General features: G+C 45.0%; 1 protein-coding gene across 11 annotated transcripts in view; it reads right to left on the bottom strand.

The window, feature by feature from the left end:
• RIMBP2 (RIMS binding protein 2) overlaps positions 1 to 22,262 on the bottom strand; it is a 358,745-nt gene that overhangs the window by 322,754 nt on the left and 13,729 nt on the right. For 9 of the 11 annotated variants that reach the window (XM_039910269.1, XM_029057608.2, XM_039910266.1 and 6 more), the window contains exons 2-4: positions 17,808 to 17,912; positions 4,382 to 4,591; positions 1,594 to 1,728 (exon numbers count right to left, since the gene is read on the bottom strand). In XM_039910269.1, coding sequence (XP_039766203.1) covers positions 1,594 to 1,728; positions 4,382 to 4,591; positions 17,808 to 17,912 — 450 coding nt within the window. Of the gene's footprint in view, positions 1 to 1,593; positions 1,729 to 4,381; positions 4,592 to 17,807; positions 17,913 to 20,232; positions 20,296 to 22,262 lie in introns of those variants that run through there. The other 2 variants (XM_039910263.1, XM_039910272.1) reach the window with 2 other exon arrangements.

The raw sequence follows: 22,262 nt of genomic DNA, 5'->3' as shown, positions 1-22,262 counted from the left end.
AACAGGGAAGCTTCCATTTGGAAAGGTTAACCAGGAAAACTCCATTTCTGAGGCAGCATTATTTGAAGATGAGGCATGAAAACGGAATCCAGGCATGTAACATTATCAGCTCACACATACGCAGCCTGATTTAGTTGAGGGTCCACAGGAATTTTTATAGAGCCTATCTGGTTCCTTCTCTCTCTTCCTTCGTAAGATAGATACATAAGGCTTATTTCGTGAAAAGTGAACTTGCAGGATCAAAGGTTAACACGTGTATCTTTCTAGTGGAGCTGAGGCAGAAAACTCACATTCCCAATTTGGTCCCTCTACCCTTCTTTAGTTCAAGAATTACAACCTTTGTCTACGACTGCCTACCAGTCTCAGAAAAGCTGAGAAATATGCCTCAACCAAATTACCACCCACTCTCTTTACCCCCAACTTCACTCCCAGGATCTTCTCAGTTATGCCACTTTCAGGGACTGAATAAATGATGGCGCGGTCTGTATTCTTCTGATTCATTCAGCCTTCAACTACATGGGCGGGGATTGTTTCTACCAACTCTACTGTATTTATTTTCCCAAGCATTTAATAATAATGATGATAACGATGGCATTTAAGCGCTTACTATGAGCAAGCACTATTCTAAGCACTGGAGAGGATACGAGGTGATCAGGTTGTCCCACATGGGGCTCAGTCTTCATCCTCATTTTACAGATGAGGTCACTGAGGCACGGAGAAGTGAAGTGACTTGCCCAAAGTCACACAGCTGACAAGCGACTGAACTGGGATTTGAACCCACGACCTCTGACTCCCAAGCCTAGGCTCTTTCCCCTGAGCCACACTGCTTCTCTGTTCAGTTCAGTGCTGTGCATAAAGTAAACCTTCGTATACCACTGATTGTTTGATCAATGATTATATTTTTATCTGTTTTCATCTCTGTCTCTTTTCCTCAGCTTCTCCTGTTTCCTGGTTCCTCATTCTTTTTCTTCCCCCCTCCAACTTCCTGAGGCTTGCTTGGTTGTCGTTTTTTTTTTTTTTTTGGTTGATTGTCTGTTTTTAGATAAATGGGATTTGTTAAGCACTTACTATATGCCAGTCACTCTACCAAGCACTGGGGTAGATACAAGATAGGTTGGGCACAGTTCATGGGGCTCACAATCTTAATTCCCATTTGACAGATGAGATAACTGAGGCGTAGAAAAGTTGTGACTTCTCCACGGTCGACACAGTAGACGAGTGGAAGGGCGGGATTAGAACCCCGGTCCTTCCGACTCCGGCGCCCTTACTCTAACCACTTGGCCGAGCTGCTTCTCAGAAACCGTTCTCAATTTTCCCAGGCAATCCTTTTCACCCTTCAGTGAGAGCCCTATCCTCCTGAGAGAGGGCTTTCCTGCTAGTACATAGCTTCTTTGTAGTCCTGAGTGGAAGACTGAGAAATCCTGCTCCAGCCCATGCACGGCATTTTTCCTCAAGAGAATTCCTTCCAGTCACTCAGGCAGTAGACAATGCTCTTATTGCAAATGCTCCTTGCTCCTTTTGTACCTTTTTTGGCATTGAAATGAGGGTGGTGGATGGGAAAAACAAAAATGGATGCATAGTCAAGGGACTTACCTTGTCAGCAGGCAGAAGGAACGCGGGGCTTCGGCTGGAAACCAAAGCTACCTGCCTCTGTAGCCACAGTAGCTCCTTCTGAGACTGTCTCAGCAACCGCTCAACATCACTTGGCTTCTGACCCACCAGCCCTTCCTGTATCAGAAAAATAATCTTCCTAAGCAATCAATTCTTAAGTGTCTGGTGGTGGGGACAGGAACACATGGATCACGGCCGGCTTCCATGCTAGTTGGAGGAAAACGATCTATATTTTTATGCCAATATCAATGAGTGGGAGTGTTTCCCATCACACACAGAGGCAATTTAGTCTATTTCTGCCTGGTAAGCAACTTTTGCCTCAACCTCTAGCACAAGAGGCAATATTAAAAAAAAAAAGGTGGGGGAAGAAGGGAGGGAGGAGAGAGAAAAGACAGCGAGAGAGGAGAGAGAAAGTGAGACATATTAACAGATTAGCCCTGGCTGGTTAGTTTCTGTGGGCTGAAGTACTGCAGTTAATGACTTCCCATCAGAGATAGCTGCCATCTAGAAAGTCAATCCCTTCTAGACTGTGAGCTAGTTGTGGGCAGGGAATGTGTCTGTCTGTTGTTATATAGTATTCCCCCAAGCACTTAGTACAGTGCTTTGTACACAATAAGCACTCCGTGAATAATGATTGAATGGAGTGGGGGAGACAGACATTAATATAAATAAACAAGCTACGAAAAGGTATGTGAGTGTTGTGGGACTGGGAAAGGGAAGAACAAAAGGAGCAAGTCAGGGTGATGCAGAAGGAAGTGGGAGAAGAGGAAAGGGGGTGCCTCGTCGGGGAAAGCCTTCTGGAGATGTGCCTTCAGTAAGGCTTTAAAGGGGGGAGAGTAAGTGTCTGTCGGATTTGAGGCCGGAGGACGTTCCGGGCCAGAGGCAGGACGTGGATGAAGGGTTGACAGTGAGATAGGTGTGATGGAGGCACAGTGAGAAGGTTAGCATTAGAGGAGTGAAGTGTGTGGGCTGGGTTGTAGTAGGAGAAAAGCAAGGTGTGGAAGGAGGGGGCAAGGTGATAGTGTTTTAAAGCCAATGGTGAGGAGTTTTTGTATGATGCGGAGGAGGGCGGGCAACCACTGGACTTTTTTGAGGAGTAAGGGACATGTCTTGGATGTTTTTGTAGAAAAAGGATCCAGGCAGTGAAGTATGGACTTGAGTGGAGAGAGGCAGGAGGCTGGGAGGTCAGCAGAGAGGCTGCTACAATAATCCAGGCAGGATAGGATAAGTGACTGCATTAAGAGTATAAAATAAGAAGCTAGAACTACCCTCTCTGTCTCATCTCTCCTCTTTTCTTATTGACAGGGCAGATGGGGAAGGTAGCAGGCAGTCCTTTCATAGTGTCAGGCTTGGTTTTGTTTTGCCATTTTTAGTGATTGCATAAGAGAGCAAAAATATTTGGAGAGAGGAATAAAGGAAACAAAGTACACTTCATGGACTAGTTCCCATGTTTTATACATAAAACATGTTCTTATACATAATGTTCAAATATACAAGTCACAGAAATGTTCTTTTCTTCAATTGAACATTATTTTGCTTACAATGCCTGTTTTTTTCTATTTCCCATGATAGTCAAATGTATTTATTGAGTTTTACTGTGTGCAGAGCACTGTACTAAGCACTTGGGAGAGTACAATATAATAGACACATTCCGTTTCCACAATAAGTTTACTGTTTAGAGGGGGAGACAGACATTAATATTAATGCTATGGGGATTTTTTTTATGCACTTGGGAACCTTTTCAGGGATTTATAAATTCACTGTCCCAAAGACAAAGGGCAGGATATTCAATCCGCACCTGTGTGATGCCGACTGGAGGCTGAGTTGGACCGCCCACTGCAACTTTCAAAACGTCAGCTTTCATCTGCCAGTTACATTTGGGGAATTTTAAGACAGGTATTTTGTTAGTGAATTTTTAGTGCTTTCCTCTTTTTTATAGAGAACTCTGTCCAAATGCTTGGAGAGAGTCAATGGCATTTATTGAGCCCTGAAATGTGCGCGGAGCTCCGGTCTAAATGATTGGGAGAGCACAACGGTGAAGTAGATATGATCCCCATCCTCAAGGAGCTTACAGTCCATCACGGAGGACAAACATTAAACTAAATTACAGTAATGAAAACCAACTGAGACTAAAAATATGTACATAAAGGGATAAAGGGATGGGGTGAGTACCTAAGTGCTTAAGGGGTATGGACTCGAGTGCACAGATGATGCAATAGGGAGGGAAAACAGGATCGGGAGATGAGAGATTAAACAGGGTTCCCGGAGATGATATTTCTTAAAACTCGCGGTGAGGAGTTTCTGCTTGATACGAAGATGGATGGGCAGAATGGTCTAGCGGGAAAATGACTTGTCCAAGGTCACACACACGGCTCCCGCTCTAAGTGAGAGGGAGAATAGGTATTTAATCCCCATTTTAAAGATGAGGAAACTGTGGCACAGAACCACGAAGTAACTAGCCCATGGTCACACAAGTTGATGAGCTGGGATTAGAAGCCAGGTCTCCTGATTCCCAGGTCTTGGGTCTTTCCACTTGGCCACACTGCTTCTCTAGGGGCAGCAGAGACAATTCACTAATAACCTTGAATGATTTATAATCCCGCAGGAGTCAGTCTACTCTTGCACCTTCGCAACACAGAGCGTCGGGCAGATATCTGGGGAGAAGCTCCTCACCGGAGAACGCCAAAACCACACCGAAATTGCCATCCTTTGGCCGGAGTGTTTTCAGACAGGAGAACCAACCCGGCCGGGGTGTACGGGAGGTATTTACCCTGAGCGACTCGAGTCGGCCCTTGAGCTCCTCACACTCCATCTGCAGCAGTTTGATTTCCAGGTCCCTTGGATCGAGGGGGTCCCTGGGTTTGTGCTGAAGCTGGTGGCCGCTTTCATGGACAGAGTCACTTTTCTGCTTTGAGGGAGGCCTCTTAGGTCTGAGTTTCCTCTTTGGGCCAGTGATGGGTAAGGATGAAGAACAGCTCTCCTGCATTCAAACAAAGAGATTGAGAACTTCATTCTTCCTTTTGCTCAACTGAAACATGATTTCATGTTGAACTCTAGGGAAGAGCTGGGGTGAAGCGGGCTGTTTTAGCTCCTTCCGTACGGAAGCTAAGATCAGGGACCTAATTCTCCAATCCTGGTTCTGATCAAATTCCCACTGGGAGGCCACGCTAAGGCTCGAGGTTCCAATTTTATTACCCCAAACCAAATACTTTCCACATCTGTTTAATTATTCACATCCTGCAGATATATTTAAGATGTGACTAAGGCATAAAGTATATTTAAAAAACACTAGTGTGTCCATTATGCTGATAAATAAAGTATGAGCGGTGTGCTCTCTCTCACTGACCCACACCCACTTGTAGCTCTACATTTTATTATGCCTGGGCCATTCCACCTGGCTTTTCTCTCTGGACCAACTGTTAAAGTGAAACAGGTTCAAGCAAGGACCATGTCCCCAAAAAGAAAACTCCTCAAAATGATAATAATAATAATAATTTGGTATTTGTTAAGCATTTACTGTGTGCACTGTATCTTCTGCACATAGTAAGCGCTCAATAAATACGAATGAATGAATGAATGATCTGCTGGCCGGGGAGAGATTGGGGAAGGGGTGGGTGGGAGAGGGAGAGGAGGGTCTGGTAATTTGTGAAAATTGATAATCCTTCCCAGATGGTAATGTCATACCTTTTAATGATGTGAGCCCATTATTGGACAGGGATTGTCTCTATCTGTTGCAGAATTTTACATTCCAAGCGCTTAGTACAGTGCTCTACAACATAGTAAATGCTCAATAAATACGATTGATTGAACGAATGAATGATGTCTATTCCTGGCTCTGCCAATTGCCCGTGTGACCCTGGGAAAATCATTTAATTTCTCTTGTGTTTCATTTTCCTCAGATGAAAATGGGGATCCAAATCCTCTTTGCCCTTCTACTTGAACACTGTCCCTGCCCCACATGGGACTCACACTCTAACTCAATTGCCTCGTAGCTACCCCAGGGCTTAGTACAGTGCCTGGCACACAATAAGCACTGAACAAATACTCCAATTACTATGACGATGAACATCTAAGCAAATTGCTCAAGTATTCACTGTGTTTCAGGGGAAACCAAGATAGGTTTCAGCTTCATTGCCTGTCCTCACGGTTTCCTGACTTTCACTCTCCGTTGTTGCTCCACTGCTCTGTTTCACAAATTCCTATATCCAAAATAGGGACAGAAAAATCACAACGGCCCTAAGGGTCAGGAAGTGAATCTGGAAGACATTACTTAAACCTTGTTTCTCTCATTTTCATTTTATTTCTGTTTGATTTTTACTGAAGTCTATGTCTGGACGATTTCTCTGAATGGGTGGACACTTGGGTACTCACACCATGCTCGGAGGGCTCACAACCATCTCACCACACTCTTCTCCCTTCCTTCTGTGTCAGCCATGCACTTGGGGTTGTAACCCCAAACATTCTGATGTTCATCCCAACTCCACCACACTTACATACATCTCCTTATATTCTGTTGCCGCCCTCGTCTGTCATTTATTTTAACTTTGTCTCCACTAGAATGCGGTGTCCTTGAGGGAAGAGAGTGTATCTAACAGCGCTATCATTCTCTCCCAAGCTCTGCACATGCACAATAAGAGCTCAATGAATATCACTGATTGATTCTTTATTCTCTAACTGTATTCTCTATTGCTCCCTCCTACATGCATTTTCCCCTTCTCAGGGTCGCACCTGGAGAGTTTCCAGGACTCCACCAGTCTCAGCTATGGGAGGGAGCGTCAAGCAGAGGCCTCTCCATTCCATTCCAAGCTTGGGCAGTGGCTAGCGAGTGGAAGGCCATCTCCTACAAGTCAAAACTCACCCGTGCTGGGCAGCAGCGGCATGGGAGAGAGTCGAGGGCGGAGACTCGAGTTTACCGTGCGGAAGATGGCAACGGTAAACCACTTGTGCATTTTTACCAAGAAAACTCTATGGATCCACTACCAGAAGGATTGCGAATGGAGAGCGGGGCGTTCTGGGAGACGTGTCTGTGATGTCGCTGTGAGTCGGAAACGACTCGACGGCTTAAGACAAGACGTGTATTTTAGTACCTATCTCCCCTGCTAAACTGTAAACTCCTTGAAGGCCAGAATTGGACTGTAGGCCCCTTGTGGGCGGGGATCGGTTCTACCAATTCTATTGTATTTTCCCAAGTGCTTAGAAAAGTGCTCTTCTCCCAATCATTGGTATTTGCTGAACACTTACTGGGTGCTGAACACTTACTGTGTACTAAGCACTTGGGAGAGTACACTACAGCAGAGTTGATAGACACGGTGAGCACTCAATACAGATCATTGATTGATGCTATTGTACTCTCTCAGTCAGTACAGTGTTCTGCTCACAGGAGGTGTTTAATAAATGTTGATTGAATGGGTCTGCTTTGCTATGGACTCTTGATTTGCATTCTCCCAAGCATTTAGTATAGGGCTCTGCCCACAGTAAGCACTCAGTATATATCACCTATTCTCCCCTGCTAGACTGTAAATTCTTTGACGCCAGAGATTGTGTCTACTCACACTATCGTACTTCCTCAGAGGCTTAGAACTGTGCCCTGCACAGAGTAAATGTCCACTGAAAATTATTGATTGATTAGGTGTTAGGCAGCTAAACTGTCCTATAAGGAATTATGGGCAAACATGTTTTCTAACAAGGCTCGCCATTTTCTGCTGTAGGGATAAGGTGTCCTAATATATTAATCTTTAGGATTATGGGTCCCAACTAACTGTCTCAGTGGAAGCACTGTTCTCTGCAAAATCAATTTTCAACTTTCTTAGCTCTGCATTTCAAACTAAAAGGCAGTTTGGGGATTTTTGCCTTGAACTACTAAAATAAAACACAAAGAAAACTGTCCCTGTGAATGTTTTGCTTGCTTTCCTGCTCAGGTTATAAAAAAATGCACCTGCTGCTTTGGCAAACTGTATTGTTTATCTCTTCTCCAACTCCTCCTCCGCCCTTTTCTTGACTTTCAACCAGTGTCCTTTGTTTTATATTTGCCTGAATTAGCTTATAAAATGATCTCTTCCTGTACCTTGTAAAGCTACAGGCACATTTAAGGTGTTGGGATTATAGCAATTTATTTTTTAACTTGACACTTCTCCCCCAGTGGATTTCTCCAATCCCAGGATGACAACTATCCAGTGATCAGAAGGAGCTGCCTCCAATTCCGCTTCTGTCCTGTGTCACAGATTACCAGAGAACTAAATAATATCAACCCATCGACACTACCTTCCTCTTTATATCCAACACACTACCTCAATGCCCATCTTCGAAGCCCCACTAAAATCGCATCTCCTCGAGGTAGCCTTTCCTAACTAATCTCATCTCCCCAGCCTATTTCCCTCTTTAAAAAAAATGGTATTTGTTAAGCACTTATTATGTGCCAGGCATTATACTAAACACTGGGGTGGATGCAAGATAATCAGGTTGGACACAATCCATTTCCCACATGGGGTTTATAGTCTCAATCTCCATTTTACAGATGAGGGAAACGAAGCACAAAAAGTTTAAGTGACTTACCCAAGGTCATAGAGCAGATACATGATAGAGTCAGAATTATTCATTCATTCATTCAATAGTGTTTATTGAGCGCTTACTACGTGCAGAGCACTGTACTAAGTGCTGGGTACGTACAATTCAGCAACAGAGACAAACCCTGCCCATTAACTAGATTACAGTCTAATCAGGGGAGAGGATTAGAACCGAGGTCCTCCAGTTCCCAGGCCCCGTGCTTCATCCCCATGCTGTTTGAAACCCACAAAAAACTTTGGTACTCTCCCCCTCAGAGCTTACGTCCATATCCTTATACTCTGTTGCTTCTCTTACCTGCAATGTATTTTATTGTTTCCCTAACTAGACTATAAATTCCTCGAGGCCATAGATTGTGTTTAACAACTCCAATGTACTCTCCCAAGCATTTAGCAGTCCTCTCCACCTAGTGAGCGTTCAAATAGCCGTGATTAGCTGATTGATCAAATATCACCTAAAGAGGGGACTGTTCCCAATATCATCAATGAAATCTATTGAGTACTGACTGTATGCAGAGCACTGTACTAGGCACTTGGGAGAGTCCAGTACTACAGAGTTGTTAGGCACATTTCTTGTCCACCATCACCTAACAATCTAGAGGGGGAGAAGGGCATTAAGATAAAGTTAAAATGTAACAGCTTGAAAAAAATTGGTTATCCTGTGGAACTCTCTCGCCTCACCACATTCTTCTACGAAAAGCTTCCTATCACTCAGAGATAAATAAAAGCTATAGCCATGTTGAATTCCCCCTTTTCATCTCTATTCTGATCTCCCTCGCCAGCAAAAATTCCTAGAACTCAAATGCCTACCTGGCTTGTTCAATTTATTCTCAGGCAATTTCTTAGTTAAAATATTATCATGGCTCTCCTGAAGCTTGTCAGTTCTTGATTTTTCTATTTTTACTCCACCCAATACTCTTGACTCAAATCCCTTACACCAAAAATGTATGAAGCAGCAAGAGGAGAGACAGATGAGGAAGTGGCAAGGGGCAAATTGTAAAGGCCCCTTTTCCTAAGCAGCTATGTTTCTCCAAGAACACTCACATTAGGAAAAGTTGTGTTAAAGTACCCATGCTCTATAAAGTCGGCTGTATAATAAAAATTTGTGCGAGAGGGAACTAACTCTCCTTTGTATTTGAATATGAGGCCACTGATAGTGAAGGTTACTTAAGAATGAAAATGTGGCTGAAAAGACCAGTGGGAAACATCCAAGATGGGGGCTATTCAAAGAGCAGAACTACAAGCCTTATAATAATAATAATGATGGTATATTTTAAGGGCTTACCCTGTGCCAAGCACTGTATTAAACCCTAGGGTAGACACAAGATAATCAGGTCAGACACAGCCTCCGTCTCCCACTGGGTTCACAGGTGAAGAGAGAGGGAGAACAGGTATCGAATTCCCATTTTACAGATGTGGAAACTGAGGTCCAGAGAAGTTAAGTAACTTAATCCAGGTCACACAGCAGATAGGATTAGACGGTAAGCCCGTCAATGGGCAGGGATTGTCTCTATCTGTTGCTGAATTGTGCATTCCAAGCACTTAGTACAGTGCTCTGCACATAGTAAGCGCTCAATAAATACTATTGAGTTAAAGTGACAGGTGGACTGATTCTCAGGCCCGTGCTCTTTCCCGTAGGCTACAGTGCTTCATTGGTCTAACAGGGTCACTATCCTTCAAGCCTCTCTCCCTACCTGAAACAGCGTGGCTCAGTGGAAAGAGTCCGGGCTTGGGAGCCAGAGGTCAGGGGTTAGAATCCTGGCTCAGCCTCTCGTCAGCTGTATAACCGTGGGCAAGTCACTTAACTTCTCTGTGCCTCAGTTTCCTCATCTGTAAAATGGGGATTAACTGTGAGCCTCAAGTGGGACAACCTGATTACCCTGTATCTCCCCCAGCACTTAGAACAGTGCTCTGCACATAGTAAGCGCTTAACAAATACCAACATTATTTTTATTTTTATCATTATTACCCCTGTACCCCTGATTCTTCCCAAACTGGGCTGTAAAATGCAGTTTTCCCAGTTCCTTTGCAGCATCTGCTCCAAATCTGTCATCTGCTACCAGTTTAATTGGAAAGAAAGAAGGAAAGGCTGTCTGTAATGCCATCAAATCTGTATGTCCGGTAAGAAAAGGAATACCTTCCCCAACCCCCCTCTTGTGGCCTGACCACTTACATTACTGAGAAAACAAACCAATAGGCGGGATCCCCCATAAAATCTCCCCTGCTCCTCTACAGTTCCACCCTCCTCCTTCCTGCCCCTTCTTTGACCCAATCATCTTTCCCAGCAGTATCTCAAGAGAGGATCTTTTGCCTCCTCTCAAATCCAACACCTCCAGCTGTGCCTCTGAACCCTTCCCTTCACATTATCGACACACTTGCCCTCTTCCCTTCTCCTGTCCCTGACCGCCAACTTCAACTGTTTAATTTCCAATGGCTTCTTCCCCACTGCTTTCAAAAAGACCCTCCCTTGCCTCCATGATTCCATCCAGTTATCGCCCTCTCTCACTCCTAACATTCCTCTCAAAACTCTTCGAGTGGGTTGTCCGCACCCGCTGCCTCCACTTCCTAGACCCCCTCCGATCCGGCTTTCCGCCCCCTCAATTCCACCAAAACTGCCGTCTCCAAGGATACCGACGATCTCCATCTTGTCAGATTCACTGGCCTCTACTCCATCTTAATCTTTCTCAGCCTCTCGGCTGCCCTCGACACTGACGACCATCCCCTTCTCCTGGAAACGTTAACCGACTTTGGCTTCGCTGACACGGTCTTCTCCTGGTTCTTCTCCTAGCTCTCTGACCACCTATTCTCAGTTTCACCTGTGGGTTTCTCCTCTGCCTCCCACCCCCTAAATGTGGGGGGTCTTTCGAGGCTCAGTTTTGGGTCCCCTTCTCTTCTGCATCTACACCTACTTCCCTGGAGAATGCATTCACTCCCTTAGCTTCAACTATCATCTCTATATGGATGATTCCCAAATGGACATCTCCAGTCCTGATCTTTCTCCTCATCTTCGGTCTCCTATTTCCTCCCATCTTCAGGACATCTCTTCTTGGATGTCCTGCCAACACCTCAAACTTATCACATCCAAAACAGAACTCAGCTTTCCTCCCAAGCCCTGCCTCCCCCTGACTTTCTCATTACTACAGACAGCACCGCCATCCCCCCGTCTCACGAGCCCTTAACCTTAGCATTATCCTCAACTCATCTCTCTCATTCAACCCACGGATCCAATCTGTCACCAAATCCTGTCAGTTCAACGTTCACAACATCGCTAAAATCTGCCTTTTCCTCTCCAAACTGCTATCACATTAATCCAAGCACTTATCCTATCCTGCTTTGACTGCTGCCTCAGCCTCCTTGTTGACCACCTTGCCTCCTGTTTCTCCCCATTTCTGTCCATACTTCCCTCTGCTGCCAGGATCATTTTTCTATAAAATCATTCGGTCATCCCACCTCCTGAAGAACTCCAGTGGTTGCCCATCCAGCTCTGCAACACAAACTGCTTACTACTGAATTTAAAGCACTCAATCACCTTGGCCTTTCCTACCCACTTCTCTCCTCTAACGGCAATCTACTCACCGTACCTCAATCCCATCCATCTCACCGTTAGCCCACGTCCCGTCTCTGACCTGGAGCCCCCTCTCCATATCTGATAGATCACGATGACTCTCCCGACCTTCAAAGTCGTATTACAAGCACATCTCCTCGGAGAGGCCTTCCCTGACTAAGCCCTCATCTCCTCTTCTCCCATTGCCCTTTCATTGGATTTGTACCCTTTATTCACCTACCCTCAACCCCACAGCACATAAATCTATTTATATTAACGTTGCCCGTGTCCCTCTCTAGACCGTAAGCTCACTGCGAGCGGGGAACGTGTCCACCAATTCTAACATCGTACTCTTCCCAGAATTTAGTAAAGTGCTCTGCGCACAGTAAATGCTCAATAAATTGATTGATTGAAAATAACTGTTATGATGAGAGGGCACTCGCTCTCCCAGCTTCCGGTAGAGTAGCTGACAGTGGGTACCGAGCACGGCTCAGTGGAAAGAGCCCGGGCTTGGGAGTCAGGGGACATGGGTTTGAATCCCGGCTCGGCCACTTGGCAGCTGTGTGACCGTGGGCAAGTCACTTCACTTCTCTGTGCCTCAGTTCTCTCATCTGGAAAATGGGGATGAAGACTGTGAGCCTCACGTGGGACAACCTGATGACCCTGTATCTCCCCCAGCGCTTAGAACAGTGCTCTGCACATAGTAAGCACTTAAATACCAACGTTATCATTATTGTTACCTTCTTCACACACACCCCGCAACAGCATAGCATGTCCCCACTGAACAGTTTAAGGAGCTGTCTGTGGCTGCTTTTCAGAGGTCACTGGGGCAGGATTTTAGCCTATCCGTGGATTCCAAACATGTAATTCCACCCTGGCGATGACCATTCCAGAAATCCAACTCAAGGGACTGGAGGACATCGACATCTAGTGTTCAGTCTAATTCTCTGCAACGGCCAAGGATTCGGTCCAGAAGACAAGAGTCCCTTAAAGGACAAAAGAAAAAAAAAATCCGGGTCCTGAAGATAGCCCCAGCCCACCCAAGCCAGAAGAACCCAATTAATAATAATAATAATAATGTTGGTATTTGTTAAGCGCTTACTATGTTGGGGGGGAGCGCTGTTAAGCGCTGGGGGTGATACAGGGTCATCAGGTTGTCCCACATGAGGCTCACAGTCTTCATCCCCATTTTACAGATGAGGTAAGTGAGGCACAGAGAAGTGAAGTGACTTGCCCGGAGCCACACAGCTGACAAGTGGCAGAGCTGGGATTCGAACTCATGACCTCTGACTCCCAAGCCCGGGCTCTTGCCACTAAGCCACGCTGCTTCTTCTCAATTAGAGCTAGGGCCTGGGAGGGTGGCGCTTTTCCCTGACTCATCATCCCTCTGGGCTGGACTTAATTTCAGGGGGTGGAGAGGGGGTCAAAGCCAGGATGTCCACTGCTCAAACCCCAGAGCCAAGCGGGAGCCACAGACAAGGAAGAGATACTTGGAAAAGGTTTCTCCAGTCATCACAAAACCAAATGACACCTCCAGGTGAATCACAAAGAGAAAATATATAGAGAAACAGAGTGGCCTAATGGGTAGAGCACGAGCCTGGGAGTTAATAATAATAATAATGATAATAATAATGTTGGCATTTGTTAAGCGCTTACTATGTGCAGAGCACTGTTCTAAGCGCTGGGGTAGATACAGGGTCATCAAGTTGTCCCACGTGAGGCACATTTCCAGATGAGGTAACTGAGGCACAGAGAAGTTAAATGACTTGCCCAGAGTCACACAGCTGCCAAGTGGCAGAGCCAGGATTCAAACCCATGACCTCTGACTCCCAAGCCCGGGCTCTTTCCACTGAGCTAGGCTGCTTCTCTAGAAGGACCCAGGTTCTAATCTCAGTTCTGCCACATCTCTGCTGTGTGAACTTGGGCAACTCATTTAGCTTCTCTCTGCCTCGGTTCCTTCATCTGCAAAAAGGGGATTAAGACTGTGAGCCCCATGAAGAACAGGGACTGTGTCCAACCTGATTTGCTTATATTCACTCCGGGATTTAATACGGTGCCTGGCACGTAGTAAGCACTTAAATATTATTATTATTATTAAATGCCAGTTGGCAGACCACAGAGCAGTATAGTGAGAACATGACAGCAAATGCTTCTATCAGCAAGGAAAAGGCAGATCTGCCCAGATGCACCTTTTATGCCCCCTGATTTTAGCCAGGCAGGCTGCCTTAGGAAGATGTGATATTTGGGTTGGGCTGGATTTGGGAGCACAGGGCCCCACCACATGGAAAGAAAGCAATTCACTTGATTCTTACCCCTTGAATGATTTGCCATTTTTTCCAGATGAATTGTTTGGAAGAATGATCCATTTTAGCTTTTAATTTTTTTTCAAGACATTTGGTAATTGCCTACCATGTGCCAAGCAGTGTTACCAGGTTGGACACAGTCCTTGTCCCACATGGGGCTCACAGTCTTAATCCCCATTTTGCAGAGTCTAAAGAGGAGGGAGGAGGATTTCATCCCCATTTTACAGATGAAGTAACTGAGGTACAGAGAAGTTAAACGACTCGCGCAAGATCGCCCAGCAAGCAATTGGCAGAGCCGAAATCGAACCCAGGTCCTCCGCCTCCCAGCCTGTATTCTTCCCACAAGGCCATTCTGTGTCTCTATGCCTTATGCAGGGCAGTTCTTAGATCATCTTCCTTTGTTCGAATGCCACTGAGTCATTTCTGACCCCCAGCGAATCCACAGATTTGGGTTGAGTTGATGCAATCCTGTTTGGATGGCAGCTCAGGAATCCAGAAATCAGAGGGACAACTTGTCTATCAAGAGGGCATTTCAATCTCCCTTTACCCCAACCCTCCAACCCTGCCTTTTCTGCTGCAGGACTGAGTGACCTCCAGGGAATTCCCAAAGTTCAGGGGAAATCAGGGCCACCAAGACCCAGACTATCAACCAACAGTTGGCAGCTCAAGGGGCCCAACCAAGAGATATTCATTCATTCATTCAATAGTATTGATTGAGTGTTATGTGCAGAGCACTGTACTAAGCACTTGGAATGTACAATTTGGCAACAGATAGAGACGATCCCTGCGCAATGACGGGCTTACAGTCTAATCGGGGGAGACAGACGGACAAAAACAAGACAACATAATCACAATAAATAGAATCAAGGGGATGGACACCTCATTAACAAAGAGGGTATTAAAAATATAGACAAATGAGCAGAGTGCTGAGGGGAGGGGAAGGGAGAGGGGGAGGAGCAGAGGGAAAGGGGGCTTAGCTGAGGGGAGGTGAAGGGGGGGAACGGGGAGGGAGCGAATGGGGAGCAGAGACGGAGCAGAGGGCAAAGGGGAAGCTCAGTCTGGGAAGGCTCTTGGAGGAGGTGAGCTCTCTGAAGGCTCTGCTCCATCCTGCTGCCTAGTCTCCATAAATCCAACCTGATGAGTGACAACCCTTGGAATATTTGGAAATGGCTCACTAAGTGCCAAGCACCACATTAAACACCAAGGTAGATATCAGATAACTGAATTAGGACCAGCCCCGTCCCTACTAGGGCTCACTGTCTAAGGGGGAGGAAAACTGGCTATTTAATCCCCACTGTCCTTTCCACCAAACCACCTGCTTCTCACTCATCGACTGTGTCCAGAGAGAAGCGGTGTTGTCTAGTGGATAGGGCACCGTCTGGGAGTGAGAGGACCCGGGTTCTAATCCCAGCTCTGCCACTCATCTGCTATATGACTTTGAGCAAATCATTTACCTGGGCCTCAGTGACCTCATCTGTAAAATAGGGATTAAGACTGTGAGCCTCATATGGGACACGGACTGTGTCCAACCTGATTAGCTTGTATCGACTCCGGTGCTTAGCAGTTTAGTGTCTGGCATACAGAAAGCACTTAATACCATAAAATATATGGTATTCTAAATATATATATGTACACATACCACTTTCACCAGATTGCAGACAAAGCCGGAGTTACTATAGCTGTTATGAAGAAGGTTATCTCTTCAGTTTTTTTGTTGTTTTTTTCCCCTCCAAACTGGCCCCGCCAAAAACACTTGTTTTGTTTATTTACAATTCAGGTACAGCCACCTTAAGTCAAGCAAAGGATACCTTTTAGGATAATTCATTTCAAATCAACGAGTCGTGTTAGGAACCCAAGTCAATAAGCAGGAGAGCTGCTCGCTACGATGGATTTGTTGATTAAATTCTCCTCGTAGGCCTAGGGCCCAGAGCACAGAACTAGAAGTGAAATCTCATCCAAGAGCAAAGGCAGCGAATATCCCGTGGTGAAATTAGTTTCAAACTTTCCCAGGGTCACCCGATAGACAAGAAACAGAGTCAGGATTAGAACCCAGGGCCTCTGACTCCCAGGCCTGGGCTCTTTCCCCTACTGCACTTCTCAGTATAACACACAAATGTGCTTTCATTTCCCCGACTGCTTTATCCTCTGAGTTGGTTTCGCACATGGCCGGCTAGCCCACAAGCTCACTGATACTCCGGGCCCACAACGCTGTAGCCCATATCCTTACACTCTATTTCTCCCATCTATAATTTATTTTAATGCCTGCTTCCCCCTGTAGACTGTAAGCTCCTTGTGACCAGGGATCATGCCTACCAACTCTACTATATTTTATTTTCCCAAGTGCTCAATAATTTAATAAATGCCCAAAAAGTAAAATTGAATGCAAACAAGAAAATAATATTCCAATGATACGGGATTACAGTCTCGCGAAGCAGATATCCTTCAGCTAAACCAATAACTGGCCGGGATTGTTCGGCTTAAGAACCCACATTTGAAGATGACTCTTACAGATGTGAGAACATTAAGGAATTGTTTCCAACAGACCTTGGAGTTGACCTCCATTGAGCCATTTTCTTGTAACTCTCCAGCAAACGTAATTTCCATTCTTTGAAACAGTTCATTTTATCATGAATGGAGTTAGGAAAATTGAATCAAACCATGATGCGTTTCGTCTGCTAAAATTACCCATGAATATTTAACAGATGAGCTTCCATTAAGCAATAAAATGTTGAACGGTGAAGGGATTTTTTCCCTCCCTCTTCTGCTCCACCCCAAGGAGAGGAGTTGTGTCTTTTTCAGGGGACAGGAGAGACGTTCTTGACTATTTACCGGTTTTTAATTCATATTCATGTCTATCTGCCCCTCTAGACTGTAAGCTCGTTACGGGCAGGAAACGTTCCTGCTAATTCCGTTGTATTGTACTCTCCCAAGCACTTAGTATACTGCTCTGCACATAGCAAGCATTCAATAAATATGACTGATTTAAAAATGACCACCCCAGAGAACGAACCTTCCTCAGGCAAAGCAGGACAATTGAAACGCTCCTCACGGTGAGACCCTGGAAAGTTTATACTAGCTCCAGCTAAAGGACACCAATCTAGAAGCCTGACATTTCCAAGGTATCTGGAATTTTCACCTTCTAACGCTAGAAACTGAACTGGTCTATCCCAAGGCTAGTAGTAACTTTCCCTTGCTTCTGAGCCAGGATAGTTTTGAGCCAATGGATTTTAAGTCATAAATCTTTAAATCCTATTTTAGGATTGAAGTGGGGATCTTAGCTCTATCAATCCATTTGAAGTGAGATCCTTTCTCCCCACCCTGATGGGGAATAACTATTTCAAATTGCAAAATCCTGCCTTTAAATTAGATGGTTTGTGGATTCTGTTTTCAGTAGCATTTTCTGGACTGGAGTTAGAAGCCCAAGGTTAGTTATTGAAGGCTCGTCTAACAAAATCAGTTCTGGAATTTGGATAAAGCAATCATTCATTCATCAGCTTTAATGCTCCACTGCTGCGCTGGAAAGCTGAACACAGCAGCATTTGGTTCATCGCATCAGAGGGATACACATTTATATTAGAGAATGAAAATTACCAGTCGACTATGAAGAGTGCCAGAAGCAAATAAACAAGTGTAAGTGGTGAAAAATAAATTGCTTTTTTTTAAGTATTCATCCACAGAACAGGTAGGGATAGTAATAGCAAAATGTAAAAATATGCCAAAATCTTTTCTTTGAGCCATGCCCATAAAAGCTACAGTGTCCAGGCACGTTCCATACCTATAGCCCCGTACCTTGGTCTTCCTGACAGATGCAGACACGCTGTCTTTCTTGGAGAGCCGGGCTTCTGATCTGTGAGTCGGCTGCTTCATAGGTGCTTTGCCAGAGTCAGGTTTAAGCTATAGAAAAAAAATTTAAAAAGCACTGTTAGAAGGCTACTATCATCATTAATCAGGCTCCCGAAAATGAATTTCAGATTTAAACTCAGACAGGCTACTCTTCTAGCTGCCTTCAGCTACAGTTAGAGGGGAGAAGAGTTGCTAGAGCTCTGCCTCCTGCTTAAGACTTCAAACTCCTGGATGTAATATTGAGAGGAAGCAGCATGACCTAACAGACAGAGTCTAGGAGTTAGAGGACTTGGGTTCTAATCCTGTCTCTCCCACCTGTCTGCTGCGTGACCTGGTGCAAGTCACTTAAATTCTTTGGGCCTCAGTTACCTCATCCGTAAAACAGTGATTAACTCCTCTTCCCTCCAACTTGGACTGTGAGCCCTGTCTGGGACAGGGACTGTGTCCAAACTAATTATCTTGTCTCTACTCCAGGATTTAGCACAGTGCCTACACATACTGATTGCTTAACATGCACCATTAAAAAAAATAGTGACCCACCCTGGCAGTGGTGAACTGAAAAGGAGACCAAGCTCATGCCCCGGGCACCCTCACATACCTGACTGGAGGGAAGCAGCATGGCTCAGTGGAAAGAGCATGGGCTTGGGAGTCAGAGGTGATGAGTTCAAATCCCAGCTCTGCCACTTGTCAGCTGGGTGACTGTGGGCAAGTCACCTCATATGTAAAATGGGGATGAAGACTGTGAGCCTCACGTGGGACAACCTGATTACTCTGCATCTCCCCCAGCGCTTAGAACAGTGCTCTGCACATAGTAAGCGTTTAACAAATACCAACGTTTATTTATTATTTCTCACATGTCTATCAGATTGTCAGCTCTTTAAGCGTTGTTGTTGCCTTATGCTGTCGAGTCGTGTCTGACCCATAGACACGCCATGGACACATCTCTCCCAGAACGCCCCACCTCTATCTACAATCGGTCTGGTAGTGTATCCATAGAGTTTTCTTGGTAAAATTACAGAAGCGCTTTTCCACTGCCTCCTTCCACGCAGTAAACCTGAGTCTACGCCCTCGAGTCTCTCCTGTGCCACTGCTGCCCAGCTCAGGGGAGTTCTGACATATCAGATTGCCTTCTGCTCGCTAGACAGTGCCCGAGCTAGGAATGGAATGGATATGCCTCTCCTTGACTCTCCCTCCCATAGTCGAGGCTGGTGGACTACGGGAAACTCTCCAGGTGCGACCCTGAGAGACCTCTTTAAGGGTACTTTGTCAACTTTCCTCAGCTAAGCCCTCTTTTCCCCCCTTTCCCATCCCCTCGGCACTGTACTCATCCGCTCAACTATATATATTTACATTACCCTACTTATTTTGTTAATGAGATGTACATCACCTTGATTCTATTTATTTGCTATTGTTTTAATGAGATGTTTCTATTTATTGCTATTGTTCTTGTCTGTCCGTCTCCCCCGATTAGACTGTAAGCCCATCCAAGGGCAGGGACTGTCTCTATTACCGATTTGTACATTCCAAGCGCTTAGTACAGTGTTCTGCACATAGTAAGTGCTCAATAAATACTATTGAATGAATATTATTTAAAGTCAATTCAAAGTACCAATAAAGTGATAGATATTCAATTTGCCATCAATCATCAATTTACCAGTTGTCTTTGAATACAAAGAACAACTAAATTGATAGCTATTTGAAAAGAGATCCAGAGACTGACCAACCGATCACTGCCAAGCAATTGTGCGTTTTGTGAAAGTTACATTTCGGCCATTACGCAATAAGGAACAAGCCTGATACATGGCACCTAACACTAACAGCAAGGGAGTTGTGTAGAGGGCAAAACATTAGTAATCCTCCACTTTCAGAATCCCACTAATGCCAGCCTGGGAACTCCAACATCAGACATGTCTATATGACAAAGAGCATTTCAGCTTTTACCTTTCTCCTGCAAAAGTATCTCCCTACCTTGGTAACTTCAGAGCAGATTCCCAAAGTCTACGTAAGATGGTGGCAGGAGGGCAAATTGACCAACCCCTTGGGAATCAGCTGACAGGAAGCCCATACAAGGAGGGCTGCCTTGCTTCACTTCTTCCAGGTGACCCATTAAGAGCTTTGACTCAAGGATACCCCTTTATTCTCTCAGTTGACAGTTAAGCCCAGGACATTATGCTCATCAAGCTGAGGAATATCTTCTCACCATTTTCTAAATTGCCAGGCAGTCTGCCTGTTACAAATATGCCTCTTAGGTGAGGACCTTAGGTATGAAAGAGGAGGACTAAGCCCACATGATCACAGCAGGAGAGACAGAAGATGGGAAAGCGAGGTGGAGGGAGCAGGTGAGGTAATCATGAGGTGAATGACCTCTTACCCTTCCACGCTGACCCAGGTAAGACATGATTAGGGCACACGGGAACTCAGCAAACCTGTGGAGTTTTCTAAAACCCAGAGGAAGAAAGAGAGAGAAAAAGGTATTACAATCGGAGTAAAGTTTTTTTTTTGGCTTTGTTATATTTGTTAAACCCTATTTGCCAGACATTATACTAAGTATTGCAGTAGATATAAGTTAATCGGGTTTGACACATCCATGTCCCACATGGGGCTCACAGTCTTAATCACCATTTTATAGATGAGGTAATTGAGGCATACAGAAGTAACTTGCCCAAAGTCACACAGAAGACAAGTGGCAGAGGTGGGATTAGAACCCAAATTCTTCTGATTTCCAGGCCAGTACTTTTCTCACTAGGCCACAGGGCTCCTCAAGCTTTCCCATGACAAAAGATAAATTACCTTTTTCTTATCTGTAAGGCAAACAGGGCCAAATTTGCTTCCAATCCCCATAAACCTTGTGCTCACTAACAACAGCTTCATCACCTGTATCAGTGAAACAGCAAGCCATGCTTACTTTATAAACCTCTGGGCACAAAGCAAGATTTCTGTGGAAGACTTGAACATTAGAAAAGTGCTTGTTACACTTCAGATTAAAATTTTAAAAAGTACCACTATCCGAGTTGGTCAACAAGCATATACCTAGAGTCCGGTAGGTATTGAATAATAATTGTGATTAGAGTTAATGTGAAAGGACTCAGAGAAAAAAAAAAACAGAAAAATATGCTTCATCCAAAAGGAACAAATTCAGAGAAAAATTAACCAATATTTCTGAGGAAGTTCTGAGGAACGTCCATTGGGATCTTGGGATCTAGCTCCCTGTCTCTTCCCACTCCAGTCCATACTTCACTCGGCTGCCCACATCATTTTTCTAAAAAAAAACACGTTAAGTCCATGTTTCCGCACTCCTCAAGAACCTCCAGTGATCACCTATCCACCTCCCCATCAAACAGAAGCACTTAACCATTGGCTTTAAAACATTCAATAACTTGCCCCTTCCCGTCTTACCTTGCTGTTTTCCTTCTACAATCCGATATGTTCATTTCACTCCTATAACGCTAACCTACTCACTATACCTCAGTCTTACGTATCTCACTACTGTCCTGCCTCTGGCCTGGATCTCCCTCCCCCTTGGTATTCCTCAGACGATTACTCTTCCAGCCTTCAAAACCTTATTACAGAAGCAGCGTGGCCCAGTGGAAAGAGCACGGGCTTTGGAGTCAGAGGTCATGGGTTCGAATCCTGGCTCTGCCACTTGTCAGCTGTGTGACTGTGGGCAAGTCACTTAACTTCTCTGTGCCTCAGTTACCTCATCTGTAAAAAATGGGGATTAAGACTGTGAGCCCCACGTGGGACGACCTGATTCCCCTGTGTCTACCCCAGCCCTTAGAACGGTGCTCTGCACATAGTAAGTGCTTAACAAATACCAACATTATTATTAAAATCACACCTCCTCCCAGAGGCCTTCCCCGACTAAGCCTTCATTTTACCTGCTCCCTCTCCTTTCTGTGTTGCTCTTCTACTTGGATCTGTCCACTCTAAGGATTTGATATGGACTTGGGAATCAGAGGATGTGAGTTCTAACCCTGCCTCCTCCATTTGTCTATGTGACCTTGGGCAAGTCATTTAGCTTCTCTGGGCCTCAATTACCCCAACTGTAAATAAGAATTAAGACTGTGAGCCCCATGTGGGACAGGCACTCTGTCCAACCTGCTTAACTTGTATCTACCCCAGCCTTTAAAACAGTGCTTGGCACATAGTAAGTGCTTAATAAATGCCATAATCATTATCTGAAATTCATTTTAATGTCTGTCTCCCCCACTGAACTGTAATCTCCTTGTGGGCAAGTAATGTCTACCAACTTTGATATATTATACTCTCTGAAGAGCTTAGTACAGGCTCTGCTCACAGTAAGCACTTGATAAATATGATTGATTGAATGGGGTCAGCTTGGCTGAAGTGAACACAGCAAGATTGCTGTTTCCCGGTTCCTCCCCCAAAGCCTCCCCATCT

The sequence above is a fragment of the Ornithorhynchus anatinus genome, chromosome 2, assembly GCF_004115215.2.
Source record: "Ornithorhynchus anatinus isolate Pmale09 chromosome 2, mOrnAna1.pri.v4, whole genome shotgun sequence".
NCBI classification, from domain to species: Eukaryota; Metazoa; Chordata; class Mammalia; order Monotremata; family Ornithorhynchidae; genus Ornithorhynchus; species Ornithorhynchus anatinus.
The sequence above is the reverse complement of the archived record's forward strand: the minus strand, read 5'-3'. Positions and strand labels throughout refer to the sequence as shown.